The sequence below is a fragment of the Ovis canadensis genome, chromosome 23 (assembly GCF_042477335.2).
Source record: "Ovis canadensis isolate MfBH-ARS-UI-01 breed Bighorn chromosome 23, ARS-UI_OviCan_v2, whole genome shotgun sequence".
NCBI lineage: Eukaryota > Metazoa > Chordata > Mammalia > Artiodactyla > Bovidae > Ovis > Ovis canadensis.
This window is the reverse complement of record NC_091267.1, coordinates 74,173,880-74,195,846: the sequence shown is the minus strand read 5'-3', so window position 1 is coordinate 74,195,846 and position 21,967 is coordinate 74,173,880. Positions and strand designations below refer to the sequence as shown.

At 38.3% G+C, this 21,967-nt stretch overlaps 1 protein-coding gene across 10 annotated transcripts in view; it reads right to left on the bottom strand.

Moving 5' to 3' along the window:
- Positions 1 to 21,967, bottom strand: part of RELCH (RAB11 binding and LisH domain, coiled-coil and HEAT repeat containing) — a 106,484-nt gene that overhangs the window by 69,135 nt on the left and 15,382 nt on the right. For 7 of the 10 annotated variants that reach the window (XR_011252437.2, XR_011252438.2, XM_069569107.1 and 4 more), the window contains exons 2-8: positions 13,301 to 13,390; positions 7,806 to 7,877; positions 7,640 to 7,695; positions 7,423 to 7,536; positions 2,370 to 2,573; positions 2,178 to 2,269; positions 1,269 to 1,562 (exon numbers count right to left, since the gene is read on the bottom strand). Coding sequence is in view for 8 of the 10 variants with exons in the window: in XM_069569107.1 (XP_069425208.1) it covers positions 1,269 to 1,562; positions 2,178 to 2,269; positions 2,370 to 2,573; positions 7,423 to 7,536; positions 7,640 to 7,695; positions 7,806 to 7,877; positions 13,301 to 13,390 (922 nt within the window). In the remaining 2 variants the exon portion in view is untranslated. The remainder of the gene's footprint in view (positions 1 to 1,268; positions 1,563 to 2,177; positions 2,270 to 2,369; positions 2,574 to 7,422; positions 7,537 to 7,639; positions 7,696 to 7,805; positions 7,878 to 13,300; positions 13,391 to 21,967) is intronic. The other 3 variants (XM_069569109.1, XM_069569112.1, XM_069569114.1) reach the window with 1 other exon arrangement.

Here is a 21,967-nt window from a genome sequence, read left to right as displayed (position 1 = left end):
TCCCAGGGACGGGGGAGCCTGGTGGGCTGCCGTCTACGGGGTCGCACAGAGTCGGACACGACTGAAGCGACGCAGCAGCAGCAGCAGCGAGAGGACTGGCAGGCTGCAGCGCGTGGGGTCCCGAAGAGTGAGCAGCTAACACTTCCACTCTTCTTTTAAACCGCAAACTCCTCGCTAACACTGCCTGACACACACTTAAGAGCTAAAAGTCAGCTGGACACATTTAAGAATCATCTTTCTCCTGAGAGTGGCTCTGGGGTCTGGAGGAGATGCATGGAGCTACTGCAGACGCCGCTGCATCGCTCTTAGGCCTGGGTCTTGACCATGTGAGATCAGACGCACTCTGAAGACTGGCCCATGTCTGTTTCAATCCTGTGACCCCCTCATGATACACAGACACACACACAACCACACACAAAGTTGTGGCATATGAGTCAAAAAGTTTGCTTTGGAAAAAATAAAATACTTCTCACTAATAATGAGTACCTTTAAATCTAAAACAAATTAGTCATGCTTTCCTATTACATCCCAACGCTTGCTATAATACTCCTCCATTTATGAGGAGGAGGAAGTATGACTGCTCAGAATGCATCACAGGGTATGTGTGAGGGTCGACTAAGCTGGCATATGTAGAGTGCTTAGCACGGTCTGATGTATAAAACAAACTCAGTAAATATTCCTCTCTCAAGAGAATATTCTTTTTCCACATCATAACGTAAATAGCTTTTGTCTCCTCTACTAGGAAACGTAATCATGAGGGGCAAGGGACCCTGCTTTGGTCATCTAAGTTCAATCATTGCAATTCAATAAAAATTAAATGAATTAAGATAATATTAATGACACAATGTTGCTAATGGAAGCAGAAACAGGAAAAAGGACTAAGATCAAGAACTAATCAATCACCTTTTTCGTAAAGGCTACTATTCAATATCAAAACTTTCTACTGGGCCTGGTCACGACGTGGAGCACAGAGAAGGCAGCGGCACTGGGCGGACACAGCCCAGAGAGCACACGTTCCGTTCACGGGCTTACGCACTGGGCTAACACGGGGCCTAGCTCATGCACGGTCTGCTCCTCCGCACCACAATCCAACTCAGCAATTACTTTCGATTTTTCGCAGCGATGTGGACTCTGCTAAGTGTTAAGTTCATGCTAGACACATAAAAATTCATATATCTGATCTGCAAAATAAGAACTGAAACTCTTCTAGTTTGACAATGTACTAAATAGCTGAAAGATGCATTTCAAAACACAGGACACATACTAACCTATTGGGTTTATCAAAATGGACTGTGCTTTTACTTGATGGAGAAGACGACGGCATTCCTTCTCTTTCTCTTCTGGGGAAAGACTGTGGGAAATTCTCTTTAGGAACAGTAGAATCAACTTCATCTGATTTTGAAAGATGGACATCCTTGTTTTCTCTCTTGTCCAAACTATTTATAACTGAATTCTGTCCACTGTCTTCAGAGTCTTTGTGGGGAGACTGATCCAAAGAAGGTTGAACAGAGTCACAAACGACAGGGCTGGCAAAGTGCTCACTTTTGAGGAAGTCCATTTCGCTATAAAAGAGAGAGAGATTCTTAGAGAAGAATTGTATTTTTTAAGACTTTGGCAATAGCATAAACCTCATACTGGGTTTAATGATTTAAAAGTATAACATATTAATAGAAAGTGGTTTGGCAGCTAATCTTTCCTGTACTATATATATTGATGCTTCATATAGAAATGGAGCCACAAACTCTTACAAAACATAAAAATATTTTTATAATCTATGCTTTGGATTATCACTTAGCCTTCTCCATGTGCAAAATGTGGAAAATTCCATCTAACCCACATCATAAGAATTAAATGAAATAATGAATGGAAAATATGTATAACATTAGCACGAAGAAGCTCCTTTATTACTACTGATACAACCTGAAGAAAGTAAAAAATACCTTACTCCTTGGTTCTAAGACAGATGTGATTTTATGATTATTACAGTGATTAACAAGTTTTGGGGGGAGAAGAACACATTAAGTATATAAGCAATTATAAGATTTGTTTCCCCCAGAAGTATTAGGATATGAAAAATTATGCCTTACAACTGAAATATTATCTTATATGTTTATATAATTTGTCAATTTCTTTAATAATTTTAAGAGGTTTTATAGAAATGATGATTAAGTACTAACCTTTCAAGCCTTCTGATTTGCTCCATCAAAGACCATTTCTCACTATTTAATAAACTAATTTTATCTTCTAATTTCTGCACTAGCAAGGAGTTCTAAAATCAAAATGAGAGAAAAACAGAAACTCAGCATCTCATAGTGCGCTTTTACATGGCTTAAACACTTTTTGTGGACTTGATTATTTACACCTCTCACCTCTACAGTCTGAGGAGTTTCAAGGGTTGAAGGAAGGTTGCCTAAAACTGGCGTCAGAGCTTCTAATTCATCTTCTTCTACACCGCTGGCCACGTCCACAAGGTCTTTTCCAGTTACTTGATGATTTCCAAAATCTCGGTAGAGCTGCAATAAGTCTGGAGGTTTTGGAATATTTAATCCTACATCATCCCATAGTTCAAAATCCTAAAAGATAAAAAACAGTAACATAAAAAAAAAATCTATGTGGCAGTTTGATCTTGCATTTTTGAGATGTATCTTTTCCTTATTGCTAATATCTTGAAAACTCAACATAATTGTGTGATAACGTCAAAGTGTACGTGCCTGGTGAATCCCACCCTGGGAGTCAGGAAGTGTGCAGGATTAGAGTGTGTGATGCACCCCCACCTCATACTTGGAAAACAAGTGAAACAGGGTCCTCAGTGGAGAGACAAGTTTTCTTTACAGCAGAAAGGATATTCTGGACTTCCCTAGTAGCACAGTGGATGAGGGCCTGCCTGACAAAGTAGGAGCCCTGGGTTTCGTCCCTGGTCCGGGAAGATTCCACCTGCCCTGGAACTACTGAGGGCAAGCTCTAGAACTCGAGGGCTGCAACGACTGGGCCTGCAGCCTGCAACCACAGAGACGCATGCACCTCAACAAGAGAGACCAAGGGGTGAGGAGCCCAGGGGCCCCAAAAGGAAGAGTGACCCCGGCTCACCACAACTAAAGAAAGCCTGCGAGCAACAACAGAGACCCATCACAACCAGAGGAGTAAAAAATAATAAATTCCTAAAATAAAACAAACAAACAAACAAAAAAGGATACTCAGAGAGAAGTTGAAAATAAAGACTGTTCATTTACAATAAGAGAATTTCACATAGCACCACAGAAAGGAAAGAGAGGAAGTAAAGGAAAGAACTGGCAAGAGGGAACCCGAAATCAGCAAGACAACGATTATATGCAGATAAAAATATAAGAAAACTATCACTAAGTAAGCATTGAGTGCAACTATATCTGCAGATACAGAGATCTGTTTAGCCTCAAGAAGATTACAGGCTAGTCAAGGGAGCTCAGAGATAATCCTAGGTAATCTTAGAGCCATTAAGATTAAATCAGGCCACTAAGATAAATGATCAAAAATAAACTCAGGTAAAAAGTCTCACACTTTCGCCAGAGGCTAAACATGGAAGACGGCCACTGGCACCGACCCCAGTGCTCTTGCCTAGAGAACCCAGGGGCAGAGCAGCATGCTGGGCTACAGCCATGGGGTCGCAGAGAGTCGGACACGACGGAGCGGCTCCACTTTCACTCTTGAAACACGAAAGCAGGGAGGGCCCTGGGACAGAGCTGCGTTAAGGGCAGGCGGGATCACCATTAAACACCATTTAGTGGTTAAAGGGTGAGTAATTGATGAGCGCTTACACTGCCCTTTATAAAATACTTTCATTGGGGTATATAATTAATAAAAAACAAACTGCACAATTTAAATCTGACTCTCTGCGACCCCATGGATTGTAGCCCGCCAGGCTCCTCCGTCCATGGGATTCTCCAGGCAAGAATACTGGAGTTGGTTGCCACTCCCTTCTCCAGGAGACATTCCCGACCCAGGGATCAAACCTGGGTCTCCCGCATTGTAGGCAGATGCTTTTACCGTCTGCGCCACCAGGGAAGTCTTAAACCCACAAGCTAACTTAAGATGTGCAGCTGCTGAGTCCTGACACCTGAGCGCACACCTGAAGAGGTCACTGCGGTCAAGATGGACCTGGGGGCGTCCCTGGGGGCTCAGTGGTCAAGAACCTGCCACCAGTGCAGGAGACACAGGTTCAATCCCTGATCTGGGAAGATCCCACCTGTCGCGGAGCAACCGAGCCTGTGCGCCGGAGCAACTGAGCCTGTGTGCCACAGCTACTGAGCCTGTTTCATCTCGGGCCTGCGGGCTGCAATTATGGAGCCCATGTTCTGCGACTACCGAAGCCCACACCCCTGGAGTCTGAGTTTTGCAACTACAGAGTAGTCCCCACTTGCTGCAACTAGGGAAAAGTCAGAGCAGCAATGAAGACCCGGCACAGCCAAAAATAAACAAACAAAGCAGAGGAAAAAAAAAAAAGATTAAACACCAAAGCTACGAAAAAAAAGATGAACTTGTTCACTCCCAAGTGTTCCTGGCCGCTTGCGACGCTTCCCCCTTTTTCCTCACATACGCCCTGTTCCTAGGCAAATACTGCGCTGTTTTCCGTCACTGTTACAGGTTTACATTTCTTAGAATTTTATAAGTGGAAGCATACAGCAAGTACTCTATTTGCCTGGTTTCTTTCATCCAGATTATTGATTTTCAGAGTAATCTTTGTTGTTGTATCTGTCAGAGGTTCATTTTTTTTTTTTTTACTGCTGAGTTAGCATTTCACTGTAACGATACATCAGAATTTTTTATTCAACTGCCTCCTTTTGGATATGTGGGTTGTCTCCCTAATGTCAGCTATTATAAATAAAGTGTGTGTGAACAGTGCGTAGGAGTCTTGGTATGAATATCTCCCTTCACTTCTCTTGGACTGCAATATCTAGGAACGGAATGATCAAGTCATATAGGTAGTGAAGGTTTTAATTCTTTTAAAATAGCCTGCTAAAAAATGTTCCAAAGTGACTGTACCATTTTGGATTCCCATGAGCAATGATGATATTCCTACTTTCTCCACATCTTTGCCAAGACTTGGTACAGTCTCAGGTAAACATTTTAGTAAGTGTGCTATGGGATTTCACTGTGACTTAATTTTTACCCACCTAATGACTACAGATGCAGAACATCTTTTTCCATGTGCTAATCTGATACCCACATAGGTTCTTTGTTATAAATCATATATACATGTTTGTTATAAAATCATCTATATAAATCTTTTGTCCATTCTTTTAAAAACTGGGTCTTTTTTTTATTATTCATTTTATAGAGTTCTTTAAATATTTTGGATAGAAATTCTTTATCAGATATGTTACTTGAAATATTTTACCGAATCTATGGCTCATCTTTTCATTTGTTTAGAGTTGCTTTCAAAGAGTAGAAGCTACTGACTTTGATGAGAACAAATATTTGATGAAGAACACCATACTTTTGGTGTCATATACAAGAAATCTTGGCCTCCCTTCCAGGGTTGCAATGAATTTTTCCATGGTTTCTTCCAGGAGCCTTATGGCTTTAGAACTTACATTTAAATCCATGATTCACTTGAATTACTTTTTGTATATGGTGTGAGGTATGGTTCAAAGTTCATTTTTGGAGGTATACAGATATCAGAATGTTACAGTACCAACTGTAAAAGAGACTGTGCTTTCTGAATGGAATTTACTCTGTGCTCTGTTAGCATCAAAAGGTCACTTCCGTGAAGTTAACCTCGTGACTACCAGCGCACTAAGTTCCAATGATTTGCCTGCGTTTATGCCAGCAGGACACCGCCTGAACTAGAATATCTTAAAGTCAGCCAGCTGAAGTCCCCTAATTTTGTGCTTCTTTATTAAAGTTGTTTTGGGCTATACTACGTTATTTCCATTTCCACAGAAATTTTAGAATAAGCTAACCTCTACAAAAAGGCTGGCGAGATCATTAGGATTGTATTAAAAGTACAAATCAATTTACAGAAATTGACACTTTGACAATACTGAATCCTATCTATTAGTACAGTGTATCTCTTCTTTATGTCTTCTTTATTTTCTTTCAGCATGTATAATAGTTTCCAGTGCATAATCCTTCATCATATTTATCCCTAAGTATTTCCTATTTTTTGATACTTTTATAAATGGTATCTTTAAAACTTGAATGTTTATTTGTTGCTAGCATACAGAAATACAATTCATTTTTGTTTACTGACCTTGAATCCTACAGCTTGTCTATCATCACTTATAGTGTTCAACACTATAAGCAGTCTATAGGATTCTTGATATATCTAATCGTATTACCAGTGAAAGTCTTCTTTCTTCTTTTCCAAAATATGTCTTTTGTTTTTTTCTTGCCTTGTACTGGCTAGACTGCTCAGCATGATGCTCAACAGAAGTAGCGAGAGCAGATATTCCTGTTTTATTCCTTATCTATTCCTTAGTGTTCATCATCAGGCATGATGTTAGTGATAGTTTTCCTATAAACGTCTTTTATGAATCTAAGGAAATTCCTCACAATTCCTAGTTTCTTTAAAGGTTTTACGGGAAAGACATGTTTGATTGTGGCAAATGTTTTTTTTGAGCTGACCATATGATTCCTCTTTTGAAAAGTTTCTTAAAACGGTGAATTACAATGATTGATTTTTGGACTAATCAATCTTATGTTCCTCAGATAAACCATTTGGTCATTGTGTATTAGCACTTTTACACATTGTTGGATTTAATATATTAAAATGTTATATAGAATTTCTATATCCATGCTCATGAGGAAAATAAGCCTGCAACTTTCTTTGTTAGCCAGGTCTGTATCTGGTTTTGCAATCAGAATTATGCTGGTCTCATGGAATGAGTTTTGGACGATTCCCTTCTCTTCAATTTCCAGAAGAGTTTGTGGAGGAGTGGTACTACTCCTCCCTTAAATGGCAGGTATCTACAGTGATAGAACCTTGCTTATTTACTTTACTTCTTCCTTAAAGTCTAGTAGATATCTACAGTGATATAACTTTGCTCATTCCAGATTCTGATAATTTGCTTCTTGTCTCTTTTTCTTGGTAAGTCCGGCTAGAGGTTTACCAATTTCATTAACCTCAAAAACCCAGTTTTTTGTTGTTATTAATTTTTCTCTGTTGTTCTCTGTTACCTATATCACTAATACATTCTCATTTTTAGTATTTCCTTCATTTTAATTTCTTTGGACTTCAGTTAGTTTTCTTTTTCTAGTTTCTTAAAATAGAAACCAATCTTCATCAACTTGAAATGTTCTTTCTTTTCTATTCACTATTTTGGTGTTATGGAATTTTACTGTATGTATATAACTTTAAAAAAATTAAAGCTAGATAAAAGAGGAAATAAGTACATTATAAATTAGAAAGAAACAAATTATTGTAAAAAAAAAAAAAGGAAACGGTACCTGATCATCATTTTCATCTGAAAACGTTATTGATGTCAGCTTGTAGTTATTCTTCAATAAAAATTCATTGACTAAGAAGTTTAGAGCTCTCTTTTCAAGAGGTTTGATTGGCTCCTAGAGGTGGACACAAGATGGGTAGAGTACTGTGAGCCTCCGCTTTCAACACCTGTGCTTCCATCTCATACGGAAGATACTTTTAGATCTGTCATTCACCCACCTGAATTTCAGGACTTGATTTGTAATTTTTTCGTTCCTGTAAAGGAACTTCATGTTCTGGTGGAAGAAAATACAAATAATAGTTTACTCCTTTACATTTCACACCATCTCAGCTACCTCTACATTGTCAAAGCAGAAAAGTCTCAGAAAAGTTGCATGTACACCACCTGCAGCCTCCGTCAGGTTGGCTCGGAGGGCCTGAATGGTCTCCTTGGCTTTCCGTAGTTCAAACTCCAGGACTGGACAGGGATTTGGAATAAACACACACAGGCATCCAACCAAGAAAAGGGAAACAGAAATAAAAAATAAAAAGCAAGGATGGGTATGAAAAAAAAATACAATTTGTATTGAAAACAGAAAGCATGCAATCTTTATGAAACTTGTGAACGCATGCAGCAGAGTTGATTTGCAAGCAAACTGGTGAATGTTTTCCATAGTTTTAGAATACAGGGGACTACTGATCAAGGGTTCCAGCTGTCTGACAAGGAATAGCTCTATTTAAAAATAAAATCTATGGCATACTCTCATTTAGGCAAATAAAAACCTTAGGTGTTGTGCTTCACTCAGTCTAGGTAAGAAATGGAATGGAATGTTTCCAGGTGACATCATTTTAGGGGAAAAGACAAAACTTAGATGAAGTTCAGCAAATACAGTTAAAGAAAATCTTAGGATTAAAAAAAATATTTATCTAGAATAATGTTTTAAATCAACATACAGGAACAGTGAATATATTCTTTCATTAAGATGTTGAAGAAGTATGTTTTAAGTATCTTACAAATGTGGGATGTCTATCAATTTTTCTACAAACAAGTATATATGTTCTGTAAACAGGCACAGATATGTTAAACACATATCTAAAAAAGTTCCAAGGGATTTATTTTAGGTTTCATTTAAAGCCAAAGAATAGACATACGTTTGTTTTTTAAGTTACAATTAAAATCATTCTAAAGCAAATGATTGTGTACAATTCTAATAAGAGTGTAGTTATCTAAGGATATGGATAAAATTAAGCAGAATTTCAAAGTTCCTGACAACCCTTCAAATAGATATTTGTTCACATTAAGAGGTGCTAATGAAATTTAAAGATTTCTCCTGTTACTGCAGAGTCTAACACAATAAACACGAATAACTGAGGAAACATTTTAATGAGCTTTTTGAAATGTTTCATCATGAGCAAGATTTAACTATGTCTTTACTTGGAATTTTCTTTAAAATATATAAATATTGCTACGAAGGAAAAAGCATTGGACGGAAAAGTCATTTCTGTGAAGTAAAGCTCTGAGAAAATTAAGTGATCTTTGTCACAACTGGATGTTTAAAAAATTATTATTTAAATAGTTCTGCATAAAGATGAGTAAATTTAAAACTTTAGAGATGCAACTTTTTCCTGATTTACTAATAAACAGAAAAAAGAAGATGGCAAATGAAACGCTATCAGAGACAACAGAGCTATAAAATATACGGGAAAAACAGAATTCACTCAGTTTGCACATTTTCATTAAAAACTTAAGATGTAACTGAATCACACCTAGTACATGAAGGCCAATTATTTTGATGCACAGAATTTCAGTGCAGCAACACGAAAGCACAGCTAAAAATCAGAAGATGTGTATATGACTATTTTTTTGGTCGTCAGCAATGCTGATCTGCAAACATTTCTGTGCAACAAAGTAGAAACATTTTCCCTAAAAATTACACTTCTGGAAACTCTCCGAGTTTGTATTTAAAGTCAGACCGCACAGATTCGATGTGTAAGCTAAGTACAGAATAGATTTACTTTTCTTCTATTTCAAAACTCTAGGTTTTGATTTAAAAGCACTTCACTATACCATAAGCAAAGTAAGTATACATATCATACTTTCAGTATAACTTACAATTTACTAAGAGATATTATAGAACAATTGCAGATCAGAAATGCCCTGTACCAGAATGATAGAATATGGAAAAAAAAAAACCACAAAAACTGGTTAAAACACAAACTGTGGGAAAAAAAAACAACTCAATTCAACTGGTGAAGTTTAGGTGACCGAGAACAAAACAATGCATGATCCAGGCACAGAAAGCCAGAAAAACCCATGTCAGACGGCGAGAGTTTGTGTCTTTGAGCACACCTCAACGCACATTGCCAAATGCCACCAGAAGCCAGCACTGCTTTTAGAGCCAGTGCTCACCGAAATGGGCTCACTCTGCTGCATGTGTCTCACTGCATAATACAGACTTTAAAAGACAAAGGCAAATCTCTGAAGCTACTCACATCTCTATAAAGGCACAGTATGGTCAGATAATTGAACTTATGTGAAAAGTTTTCCATGAAAGGTCTGAACAGATATATTTATACACATATGAATTTGTCACTTCTTTATCAAAAGATATTGAATTATAACTCAAGACTTATTACTCTGTAAAGTGATACATTATACCAAGCAACCTCCAAGTCGTTTTCAAACACTATGATTCTTCATAAGAATGTTTGAAGAAGTGAATGCTTTTAAAAAACACTGTAGGAACCAGCTACCAGCCTGCTCACTCCACTACCCCACCCTCTACTAGCCCAACACTGTTGAATGAAACTTTAGTGGAACTAAAGTAACAACTGCAAAGATATAGGTATATTGTAATACTGCATATTATAATCTTACCAAAATAATTAATGACTAAGTCAGCATCAGCCATTCTAGATTGGCTGAAACAGTTGTTTTTCAATCAAAGTTGGATAATACTGGTATTGTATCGGGGTACTACTAGATCAGGCACTAATGACTTGGGATATATGCAAGTGTGTATCACTATCTTAAAATATTTGTTAAGTCTTAGTTCTTTTGGCACAAAACTCAAAATAATGGTGCTCTATAAACATCTGTTCATTTAGAGATCTTCTCCTCATTAAAGGAACACCTGCACAGACTTATAACCAGATTTTTAAATTTAGGAAAATGATGATGAAAATCATCACATACATATTTATATCACACACACACACACACACACACACACACACACACGTCAGAGAAACAGCTTATTAATGGTTGGAGCAGACTCTACATTTGCATCATGGGGCAATGGACTCAAAACCTGTGTTATCTATAAACTCCTGCCCAAGACTGGTACAGGAACATCAAAAAGATGTTTCTCAGTAAGGTTTACGTGTGAGCCAATGACAGATGACATGGTAATTATCTCTTCTCAATTACTGGTCTTTCAATTAGTTTCTAAGTTACTATCAATGGTTATAAAGAGACAAAAATCTCTTCGGAAATGGGAATTGTGATTAATTTAAATTTTCAGCCACATATCACACACTTGATTCAACAACAGGCTATGGTACAAGAGCCCTAAGAGTTTAAAGATTATTTTCTTGGAATAACATGTATTTTCTTCCTTTTCCCAGTGAAGATCAAAGACTGCATCCATTCATCCATTTATCCTGAAGTATCACTGATGCATAGTATTGTGCTAGTTTTCAGCTGTATAGCATAGTCATTCCCTTTTTTTGTAGCCTATATTTCATTATAGGTTATTACAGGACATTAGATATAGACTTCTGTGCTATGAAGTAAACCCTTGCTGCTTACCTATTTTACGTTTAGCAGTTCGTATCTATTACTCCTGTACTCCTAACCTGTCCCATCCTCCCCTCTCTCTCCGCTTTGGGGAACCACGGGTTTGTTTCCTATGTCTATAAGTCTATTTCTGTTTTATACATAGATTCACTGGTATTATTTTTAGATTCCACATATAAGTGATATCACATAATATTTGTCTTTCTCAAGACTGGATGTGTTTATATAATAAATACATATATAATTAAATATAACATAATGCCACTTAACAAATGATGTAATTAGGAGGATAAGTCCTAAAATTATTGAAATAATTCCCATTTGATTTGGTAATTTTCAGATATCACTGATGTGATTTGCTCTTTTGACACAGCTCTTTACTAACCATTGGTAGTAACTTAGAAGCTAATTGAAAGGCCAGTAATTCAGAAGAGATAATTACCGTGTCATCTGTCAGCTAACAATGTTTACAACTAAATCATGACAATTGAGGAGGCAGCTGCACTGAAGTTTCCCAATGACTTCCCCCTTCAGCTGACACTAATATTGTTCTCACTGCCGAGTCCTCTCTGAGCCTCTGCTGAACTAAAAATGATTCATCATTTTTTCCCTTAAATCATGTAATACTGTTTGAGACTTTTAAACTCTTTTATCAAGCAATAAATGAAAAGCACATACTGGAATGTCATTTTACATAGGTCAAACTTAATCCTTCACCCTAAGAGGTGGCATATGGTATGATCAGTGTTGGGCTCTGCTGCTGGGCTGTCTACATCTGAGTCTTAGTTCTGCCACTAAAGTCTGAAGACTCTCTGAGCGCCTCAGTTTCTTGGGGAGTGGAAGATGAGGATAATTCTATAACTTAATGAGTTAAGATACATTTACAAAGTGTTCAGAAAAGAGCAAGTGCTATATAAAAATTAGCGCTCAATAGCACTCATCTTTATTCATGATGACTAGAACAGGCAAATGTAGGGTAGGTTTTAACAACATTGTTCCAGTAAAGGGAAAAAAAAACTCAACAGGGCTGATGAAGAGAGGAAGCCAGCGTGTGGATGCCCCTGGCCCCAGGGCCCTCACAGGCTCCACGTGTCCCATGTGGCATCTTTCCTGCGCCAGGAGTGCCCACCACCCCAGCGGGGTAAAATGCCTCACTGAGGGTGGCTTCCCGTCTATCTCAGAGTCAACATCCCGTGAAAACCACAATTCCTATAAAGACATTCAGGAACTACTTCAGTAACTGACAGCCACAGCCTGAAGCACCAGAAAGGTACCAGGCACTTGACATCTGAGGAGCCAGAGCTTCTGCACTGGTGGATTCAGGGTGGACCCCAGGAGAACCCCACTGGCCTCATCTGATGAGGGCAGGGTACAGAGGGTGCAAACGGGTCTTCTGAAGTCCCCACAGACCCAATGGTGATGCCAGAAAGGCAAAACTGGTGGGAGAGTGGAGAAGGGACGCAGACTGGGGTGAGGAACCAGGCCACTAAAAAGCATGCTGCTCTTCTTTTTGGAATGGGCGAAGTCCAGGAAGCCCTGAGTGGACCAAGCATTAACAACCTTTACTTCCAGGACCACAGGAAGGTCGAGTGACGTTTCTAGAGGGATGCAGTGGTGGCCAGGGAGAATCCAAGGACTGAAGACACAGTTCTGGTCGCTAATCAGCATGGAGGTATTTAAACCAGCTTTTAACCATCAGCAGAGGGCACTGGTACATACCATGTAGATATCACTTAGCCCCGGTCTGGAGGATAAAAGGAATGAGGAGAGCAAGGTCCAAGTAACTTTGCACTAAACCATGGCTGACTGACACCTGCTTTACACCAGTTTTATAACTGCACAGCTGTAAACTGTTAGATGTAAGCAGAACTCAGTAGTTGCAGGCACACATAACCAAAAACTCAGAGCATCACTGGAAAGAGCAGTTGGGGGTTGGTGAACACTCAGGAATGCTCCCTGAAGCCAATACTTGAGTAATGTAACTTTGTATAGTAACTATCTAATTCTATTCACATACTGAACTGTACAGGAAGAGAATTTTTCAAGTCATTTCATTATTTCTGGAATGTGAAAAACTTCCAAATCTGTCTTTAGAATCTTACCTGCCACTCTCTCATCTGTTTCCCTGTTACCATCATCTGAATATCTTGCAAAGTCTAAAGAATCAAGGGTGCTGATGCTCCCAGCTCGATCTGTAATAAATCAAAAACAGAAAAAAAAAAAAAAAAGGAAGAAGAATTAAACAGCTTTTTATTTAACTGCCAAAATAAGGGACTGGAAATCAATTAATTATCTATGATTTTTTTTCCAGTTAATAAACTATGACTCTACGGTATAGGAATTCTATTACAACTATAAGGTAAAAATGCTCGTACTAATTAAAGTACTTTGAAGTAACGTGAGTTTCCCTGCCCAGATCTCTAACTCCCGAACAAGACACACACAGGGTATAATGCAACCAGCCTAGCTAAGGACAACAGAACTGCAAACAATTTGGATTTTACTCCAAGTCCAGTGGAAAAACAACAGAAACACACACATTTTTAGAAAGTGGCTGCTGTAAGGAAAGTGGTTTTCAGAGAGATCAACTCAGAGGCTGTTATGTAAATCAACTATACTCCACTAAAAAATAAAAATTAAAAAAGAGAGGCGACTACAGTCATGTAAGGGCTTCCCAGGTGGCATCAGTGGTAAAAACAACGAGAAACACAGCTGACGGCGAGCGCAGGAGACATTAAGGGACGTGGCTTTGGCCCCTGAGTCAGGAATATCCCCTGACGGGGCATGGCAGCCCAGGCCAGTACTCTTGCCTGGAGAATCCCATGGACAGAGGAACCTGTGGGCTACAGTCCACGGGTCACAAAGAGTCGGACACGACTGAACTGACTTAGCACAGCACACAGCACAGAGGCGTGTAGGTGAGGGATGATCAGATCTGGCCTAGAATAGAGGTACTAGAAATGTGAGAAGTGGTCAGATTTGCGTTATTTTCTGGTGTGAAACATGTCCTGGTAGTGAAATGAACGTAGGTTTAAGTAAAAGAGAGAAAACGAGGTGATTCCTGAAGACTCCATTTATCGAATTTGTAACATGAGATGCAAAAGATGAATGCAGGGGCTTTAGGAGGTCTGTGTTTTCAGTGTGCAGGGGTGGTATGGAGTGTTCTTAGCTTTAGGCAGATTTTTAAGTGTCTCTAAACAGAAAAATACACTGTACAAATTCTCAGCTGAAGGAAGAAATCAAAGCTGACACTTATTAAGGGAGATGTACCTAGCTAACGCAAAGAAGGGACAATAGGTCAACTCTTTATTAAGTTATGCTACTCACAGAGTGCTTACTGTTTATTACTGCTGTAAGGAATAGATTATCTGTTTAGAAAGCACTATTTGGGCAAATAAATTCAGATTACAGAAATATAGATTTGAAATCCACATATGGCTCCCCAACCTCCTTTTAAAACAATTAGTATATGCCAATAATTGAAATGGTTGACTTTTCAAATAGAGTTATGCTATTACTAATGTACCTCTTATCTTTTTAAAGTGAACCAAAAAGTTGAATCTTATTAAGGTGAACCAAGTGAAATTCTACATATAGTACTCTTCTGAGAACACAGTGTTTGTATTCAGAGAAGCATTTAATTTCTCTGCACTTTAATTATATCTGATAAATAACAACTTACTATGAACTTTTGTTGTAAGATGGTATAAACAAATTACAGGGAATCAAGTACACATCAAATCATTAGAGCATAATTTATTTAAGCATAAACCAAGAAATATCAAATAACAATATTTACTATACAAATCTCAAAAGTTCACATTAAAATGGGTTGAAATTAGAAATATTACTCAGCAATAAAAAAAACTACTGATATATGCCACATGACTGAATTTCAGTGCCTTATGATGAATGAAAATCTTTATACAGAATACACACTGTGTAATTTCATTTACATGAAGTTTTAGAACAGACAGTAGTAATTTACGGTAGAAAAAAATCACTATAGTGGATCTTGGAGTGGGGGGAGTGGGGGGCTGCAAGGCCCGGGGGCTGCTGACTGGGAAGAGGCTGGAGGGGCCTTTTAGGGGCGAAGCTAGTTGGCAGGAGACTGGGTCACCACAGGGCATTCATTTCTTACAATTCATCAAACAGTACACTCGAGACGTGTATTTTACTGTTTGTAAATTTGCCTCAAAGGAAAAAAAGGTGAATTCTAAACACTGAGCCCGAGTCTGTGGTGTGCATGCTGAAACATTTAGAGGGAAGGGCACCGGCATTGAGAAGCTTCTCTGGTAGCTCAGTTGGTAAAGAATCTGTCTGCAGTGCAGGAAACCTGGGTTCGATTCCTGGGTCGGAAAGATCCCCTGAAGAAGGAAATGGCAATCCACTCCAGTGTTCTTGCCCGGAGAACCCCGTGGACAGAGGGGCCTGGCAGGTGGCAGCCAATGAGGTTGCAAGAGTCAGACATGACTCAGCAACTAAACCACCACCAACACTGGTATCTGCAACTTAATTTGGAATGCACAGAAAAATAAGATGACCTTTCAGATGAGCAGAGGATCAAAGAGCGGTATAAGTCGGAGATAAAGCAATCCTAGTAAAAATTTAATCGCATAATCGAGGTGGTAGATAAAGCAATCACAGTAAAAATTTTCTCGAATAATCAAGGTGGTAGATATCAGCTGTAAAAATTCTTTTCCACCTTTCTCAAGTTTTGAAATTTTCAAAAAAAGTTGGAAAAAAACCTGGATGTACAAAGGGGACCAAAAAAAAAACCCCACAAAAAAATGCATTTAAGTTAAGTCCAGGATCCACCGACTCCTAGAATTTAATAACTGAAGTTGTAATACCGGGAAATAGCTATGATTTCTTATTGTCTTAAATGACAAAATAAATAAATTTGTTTTACTTCTACTGTTTGAAATGGAACCAAAGTTAGACAATGTGTCACAAAAAGAAAGGAAATAAATTTCAAAATAGATCAACTTCATAAGGCTTTTTACTTATACATCTTTTAAACAAGTAAAAACACAAAATGCTTGACTCGAATAGACCACTGACCTATGAATATATCTGCCTGGTAAATAACTAATATATATTATAAAATGGTGTTTTCAGGTCACTATATGTATACTACCTAAAATTTCCTGTTGTTTCTTTTTAATAATGACTTTTCTCCAATGATTTGTACCATACTGAAAATAGGAGCTCTTTCCTCCAATTATACAAATACACATACTAGACATAATTATAAAAATAGAGATACACAGAAAAGTAGATAAACCATTCCAATCTTACTAAGATTGGAAACATGATCAGAGATTATTAATTATCCCCCCAGAATTTCTAGATATTCTTTTCTGAACTCTCTTCCCCATGTGTAAGTATACATATATATTTCTGCAAAAACAGAATGGATACTTGCATCTTTGTAACTTGCTTTTTAAAAATGAAGATCATGTAGTGAGATTTTGCCATATTGATAAGGCGATGGATACATATTGCTTAGACTGCTTTCTAAATTAAGCACAGCAATTTGAGTTCCATCCACAGTATACAACAGCAGTTGTCAATGTCTGGTATTATTATTTTTAATCTCACCAATTTAACAAACTATAACACTGTCTTTTTAATTATGCATCTCTTTGATTCCTGGTGAACCTGAACGTTCTTTTAAAGATATAATGGCCATCTACCTTTTTCGGTGTGTGTGTGTGCAAATTTTCTATTCCCTTTCTTTGACCATGTAACTAACATCAAGATTTTCCTGGTAAGTTATTTTGCCATTACTGCCCTAATCAGAAATTCCTCTTGAGTACTAGGCCCTCTGCTCACACTCACAAGCATGTTTTGGCTCCTCACTAGCTAGTCTTATGTCTCCAACCTGTGTATTAAAACATGTACACCCAGTAGGATAAATCTTTATCAACCAATATTCTGGTGGCGGTGTAGCAGACCTCACTGTTTTATTCCTGAGTTTCATGAATGGTGAAGTATGGTGCTGGTGAAGTATGAGGTTGATTTCATATATTTTTTTTTCCATATTAAGTAACTAATGTTAGTTTTCTAAGTTCTTTCTCTTTCTGGTATTTTCAATCAGATACACAGGCCTACTAGGCTAGAGCCTATTTGATCATCATACATTATCCCTCCATTATACTATTTATCCAGAAGTTTGTAATAGGAAAGAGTCTTTGGGGAAAGCAAACGCAGCTTAATTTCTGTCTTGGTATTATTATGACCATTGAAAAATATATTTTTTCTTTTTTTTTTTCAGTTCCAAGCCAACAATTTTATATTCTCCAAGGAAAAAAGCTTTAATATCTTTTAAACTATAATAACATTAATCTTATAAAAGTAAAAGCAATCTCCAGATGTACTAAAATATATGCCATGTCAGAAAATAATTACTTATGGAAGAAAGTAATTTCAACTTTGATGGAGTTAACCTGTAACAGTTTGTATATAAAATATACTTGGGAATTTAAGACTAAAAGGTAAGATTTTCCAGTTTTTGCAGTAGTCATGTATGGATGTGAGAGTTGGACTATAAAGAAAGCTGAGCACCGAAGAATTGATGCTTTTGAACTGTGGTCTTGGAGAAGATTCTTGAGAGTCCCTTGGACAGCAAGGAGATCCAACCAGTCCATCCTAAAGGAAATCAGTCCTGAATATTCATTGGAAGGACTGATGCTGAAGCTGAAGCTCCAATACTTCGGCCACCTGATGTGAAGAACTGACTCATTGGCAAAGACCCTGATGCTGGGAAAGATTGAGGGCAGAAGGAGAAGGGGACAACGGAGGACGAGATGGTTGGATGGCAACAGCGACTCGATGGACATGAGTTTGGGCAAGTTCTGGGAGTTGGTGACGGACAGGGAAGCCTGGCGTGTTGCAGTCCATGAGGTTGCAAAGAGTCAGACACGACGGAGCAACTGAACTGAACTGAGGTAAGATTATAGCTTCTAGATAAATAAGCTTCTTTGGATTCAGCCAGAATTCTTTTCCAGGGCAAGCACATACCTTTCCAAATACTCTGATATAAAAGAGGAAGAGTTTGGAAAAACTAGCCTCTTTTCTTTGGAGAAGGAAATGGCAACCCACTCCTCCCAGGGATGGAGGAGTGTGGTGGGCTGCCGTCTATAGAGTCGCACAGAGTCGGACACGACTGAAGTGACTTAGCAGCAGCAGCAGCCTCTTTTCTTAAGAAAGAAGCTGTTACCACTTTCTAATATAAAGTATACCACAAAGCATTTCTTCAAATTCTAAGATTGTGTAACTTCTTAGTAATTCACTTTGTAACTCAGAAACTGAATGATCAGGGACTTTCACCATAGCTGACAAACCAGTAAAACCTGTATGTAAGTTTTAGTAGGCCTGAAAACTAAAACCATTAGACAGAGTGTAACTATAAGGCATGCAGACCGATTTTATAAATTATTGTATGAGAGGAGCCTTATTTATATACATTTAATCTTTAGGTACTGATGACAGAATGTACTTCTATAATAGCTATAAAAATTAGCTTCAGACTCTTGAAAAGTCATCTTTTATAGAAATTAGATACCAATAGCACTGTAAAAGAAAAATGTATCAGAGAAATTGATCAGCTCCTGACTGGGAAAGAGCATTGGTTAATTCAGTGAACATTCAGTGAACAGCTACTGTGCACCAGGTTAACAACAGGAAAATACAACAAAGAATTAAAGAATAATTTTTAAAGACTATAGATATAACTGATTCTGAAGAATAGACTTAAATTTTCTGAATACTTCTTTCTATACTATTTAATTTTTTACAATTAATACTTTTTGTAATATGGGCATTTTATAATTAAAAAGTCATTAAAGTACCCAATTTATAATTAATGGATTTAAAGAAAAATAATGTCAAGCAATTAGCTTTAAATTTCAATTTGCTTAGTAAAGATCATTTACTGAACTACACCTGTGCCATGGGTTAGGGTTAAAGCAAAGAAAGAAGCATATAGTTTATAAATTCAGTAAACAGATAACAAATTTACCTTAAAATTAATTATATCCAAATTTGAGGTCATGCATAAACACTCTAGTGTATTATCCACTTAAATTAAAAAACGGATCTCAGAAATCTGTCAGTGGCAAAATTTGCGTTTAGATTTCCTGATCTTCAGTTCTTCTCTAACATGGGGCTCATTTCACTGGCCCCTCTGTTTGAGAGCTAGAGGGAAGCTTAGAGATAGCCCACCTCTCATCTTGACTAGTAAGGAAACAGAGCTGCATATTCACCCAGTGCATATTCACTAATCCATGGTGTGGAGTAGAAAGATAAACATTCAGTGAGACTTGGCTCTAGCTTTCAGTAAGCTTATAACCACTGGAATTAAGTCACGTACACAGATAATAACAATACAATTAGACTACATTAAAGGTTAAGCAAATTAACCTTTGTAAGAAGCTCGGGGTATAATTTAAGTCTCCCAGTTTCCAGCTCACTGTCTTTTCTTTGTCACAAGATTCCACTGAGTTAAACATCAAATTAAAAGACTTACACTTAGGAACAGGCGAACGAAACTTTACTGACAAACTGTTCATTAGAGGTAAGATTTCTATAACGCCAGATGACTTGACCATACGAACAGCTGTCAGGTGGAGAGGAGGGTTATTATTAGTAGCATTAGCTACTATTATATTTAACTTTCTGACCACTTATTTTGTGCCAGATATTTTTCACAGATAAACAGGAGCTGTTACCTTCTGTATTTTGCAATAAAGGATAAAGAGACTATCCCAGACTCACGCAACTGGGAAGGCGCAGACTAGAACTACGAACGCAAGCCCGCTGGCGCCAAAGCCTGTGCTCTAAACCATTCGTCTCCTTGAGCAACATGTGAAAGCATGCAGGCTCTCATCTCCTAGACTCCAGCCGAGCGGGCTTGATGCCGTGAGTGGCCTCAGTAAGGTCGACCTGGACTCAACTTTCCTCAGGCGACAGAGGGAAAAGCTAACTTGACAAGGAATACTCCAAACTCACATATCTAAAAGATCCCAATACCTAAAGATCGTCTCTTTAACATACAATCAACATTTACTCAAAGGCTTATTTGTCTGGTACAGTATTAGGCACTGGTGACAAAAGATAAATATCGTCTCTTTTCTATATTCATGCTAAATAAATATTTCTGAACTGCCTACTTTAGGCAGCTGTGCCAGGTGTGAGAGAAGACAAAGATACATGAGACAGGAACTCCAACAAACACCTTAAGAAAAACCCTGGTCAGCTGAAACATCGACATGCAAAAATAAGAGCAACAGTATCACAGTCACAAGTTTCATATAATTAATTTCCATGAGACAGAGACAAACAAACACAAGTTCAGAGGATTTAGAGACCACTCTGAGGAAGGACATTAACTGGACCTTGACTTAAAGGTAAACAGAATCTGGAAAGCGGGAAAGAACGTGAAGAGAAGGAAACCGATACGGACAAGAGCACTGAGACAAGAGCATATGAAGCAAGTCCAAGAAACACTACGTGAACAACGTGAGTACAACACAGGCCTGCACACGCCAGTGCGGATGAAGACGCAGGAAGAAACAAGACCACAGGGAGAAAGTCACAAGGCATATTTACAATAAAATATTTCAAAGTCATTTTTATCGTATACTGTGCAAAAATGGGGAAAATTAACTTCCTAAACAGATTTATAAATTTTTTTTCTGCAATGTATAATTCTGCTAATAAAAAAGAGTTTAAAAAAAAACTGTCTTGGATGTGAGCAATTTTAAAAGGTTTTAGCTAGACTGACATGAACAAACTGCTTTTAAAATCAATTAAGGATGGAGGAACCGATTAAAGGCACAGGAACCAGCGATAAGGCTGAGACTCAGGATCCAGAGGTGAGCTGCAGGCCTGAGCTGAGGCAGCGCACAAGCACAGAGCTGAGGATGGTCAGAAAGAGCACAGGAAACAGGGCGGCACAGCCTTGAGCAACATTGGCCACCTAATCAGGATCGGCTGGTTTCAGAAACAAATGAGCATCATTTCTGCCTGCTGAGGAAATCTGGAAGAAGGTTACACCCACAATGGCAACCGTGGTCCCCCTCCTAGAGGCTTAGTCATCTTTCAGGACTAGACCAGAACCTGAGATGTAACCATGCAGCAAAGCTTCAGGACTGAGAAAAAGGAGGACGTCCTGATCCAACGTTCGTGGATTTCCATAGCTGATTCCATTCAGCAAATGATCATTCTCCTTTGTCTTGGTGTGGTGCTACAGTTTATCATTTTACTTGTTAAATGATCAATATTACTCTACCTGACCTGCCCTCTGCATTAAAATGACTGGCTACTCTCAGTCAGTCAGTAAGATATACTCTGAATGGGTCACTAAGATACTTTGCCTGATCACATACTAAAATGACTCAAGAACATTTGCTTAACTGTGCTTTAAAATTGACAAAACAGTAATTGTACTGCAATGGAAAGAATGAAAACTCGGAAGCTGACGATCTGGTCTGGAATCCCAGTCTTGCCACTTAAGACATGATACGCAGAAAGATACAAAAGGGCACACAAATAAAACGTAAGCCCATCTTCAGCCAGCCCTCATCACCCTGTGGGTCCCCAATCCTTGCTTAGACTCTTCTGTGCGTGTCCTTTCAGAAAACGCGACGCGCAGACCAGTTTCTCCCTTTTTGCAGCTCAGTGGTAACAGTTCACAAATACTGCCTGCACCCTAGCTTGCTCACTTTGTAACACATCCTCTGTCATTCCACATGAGGGCATAC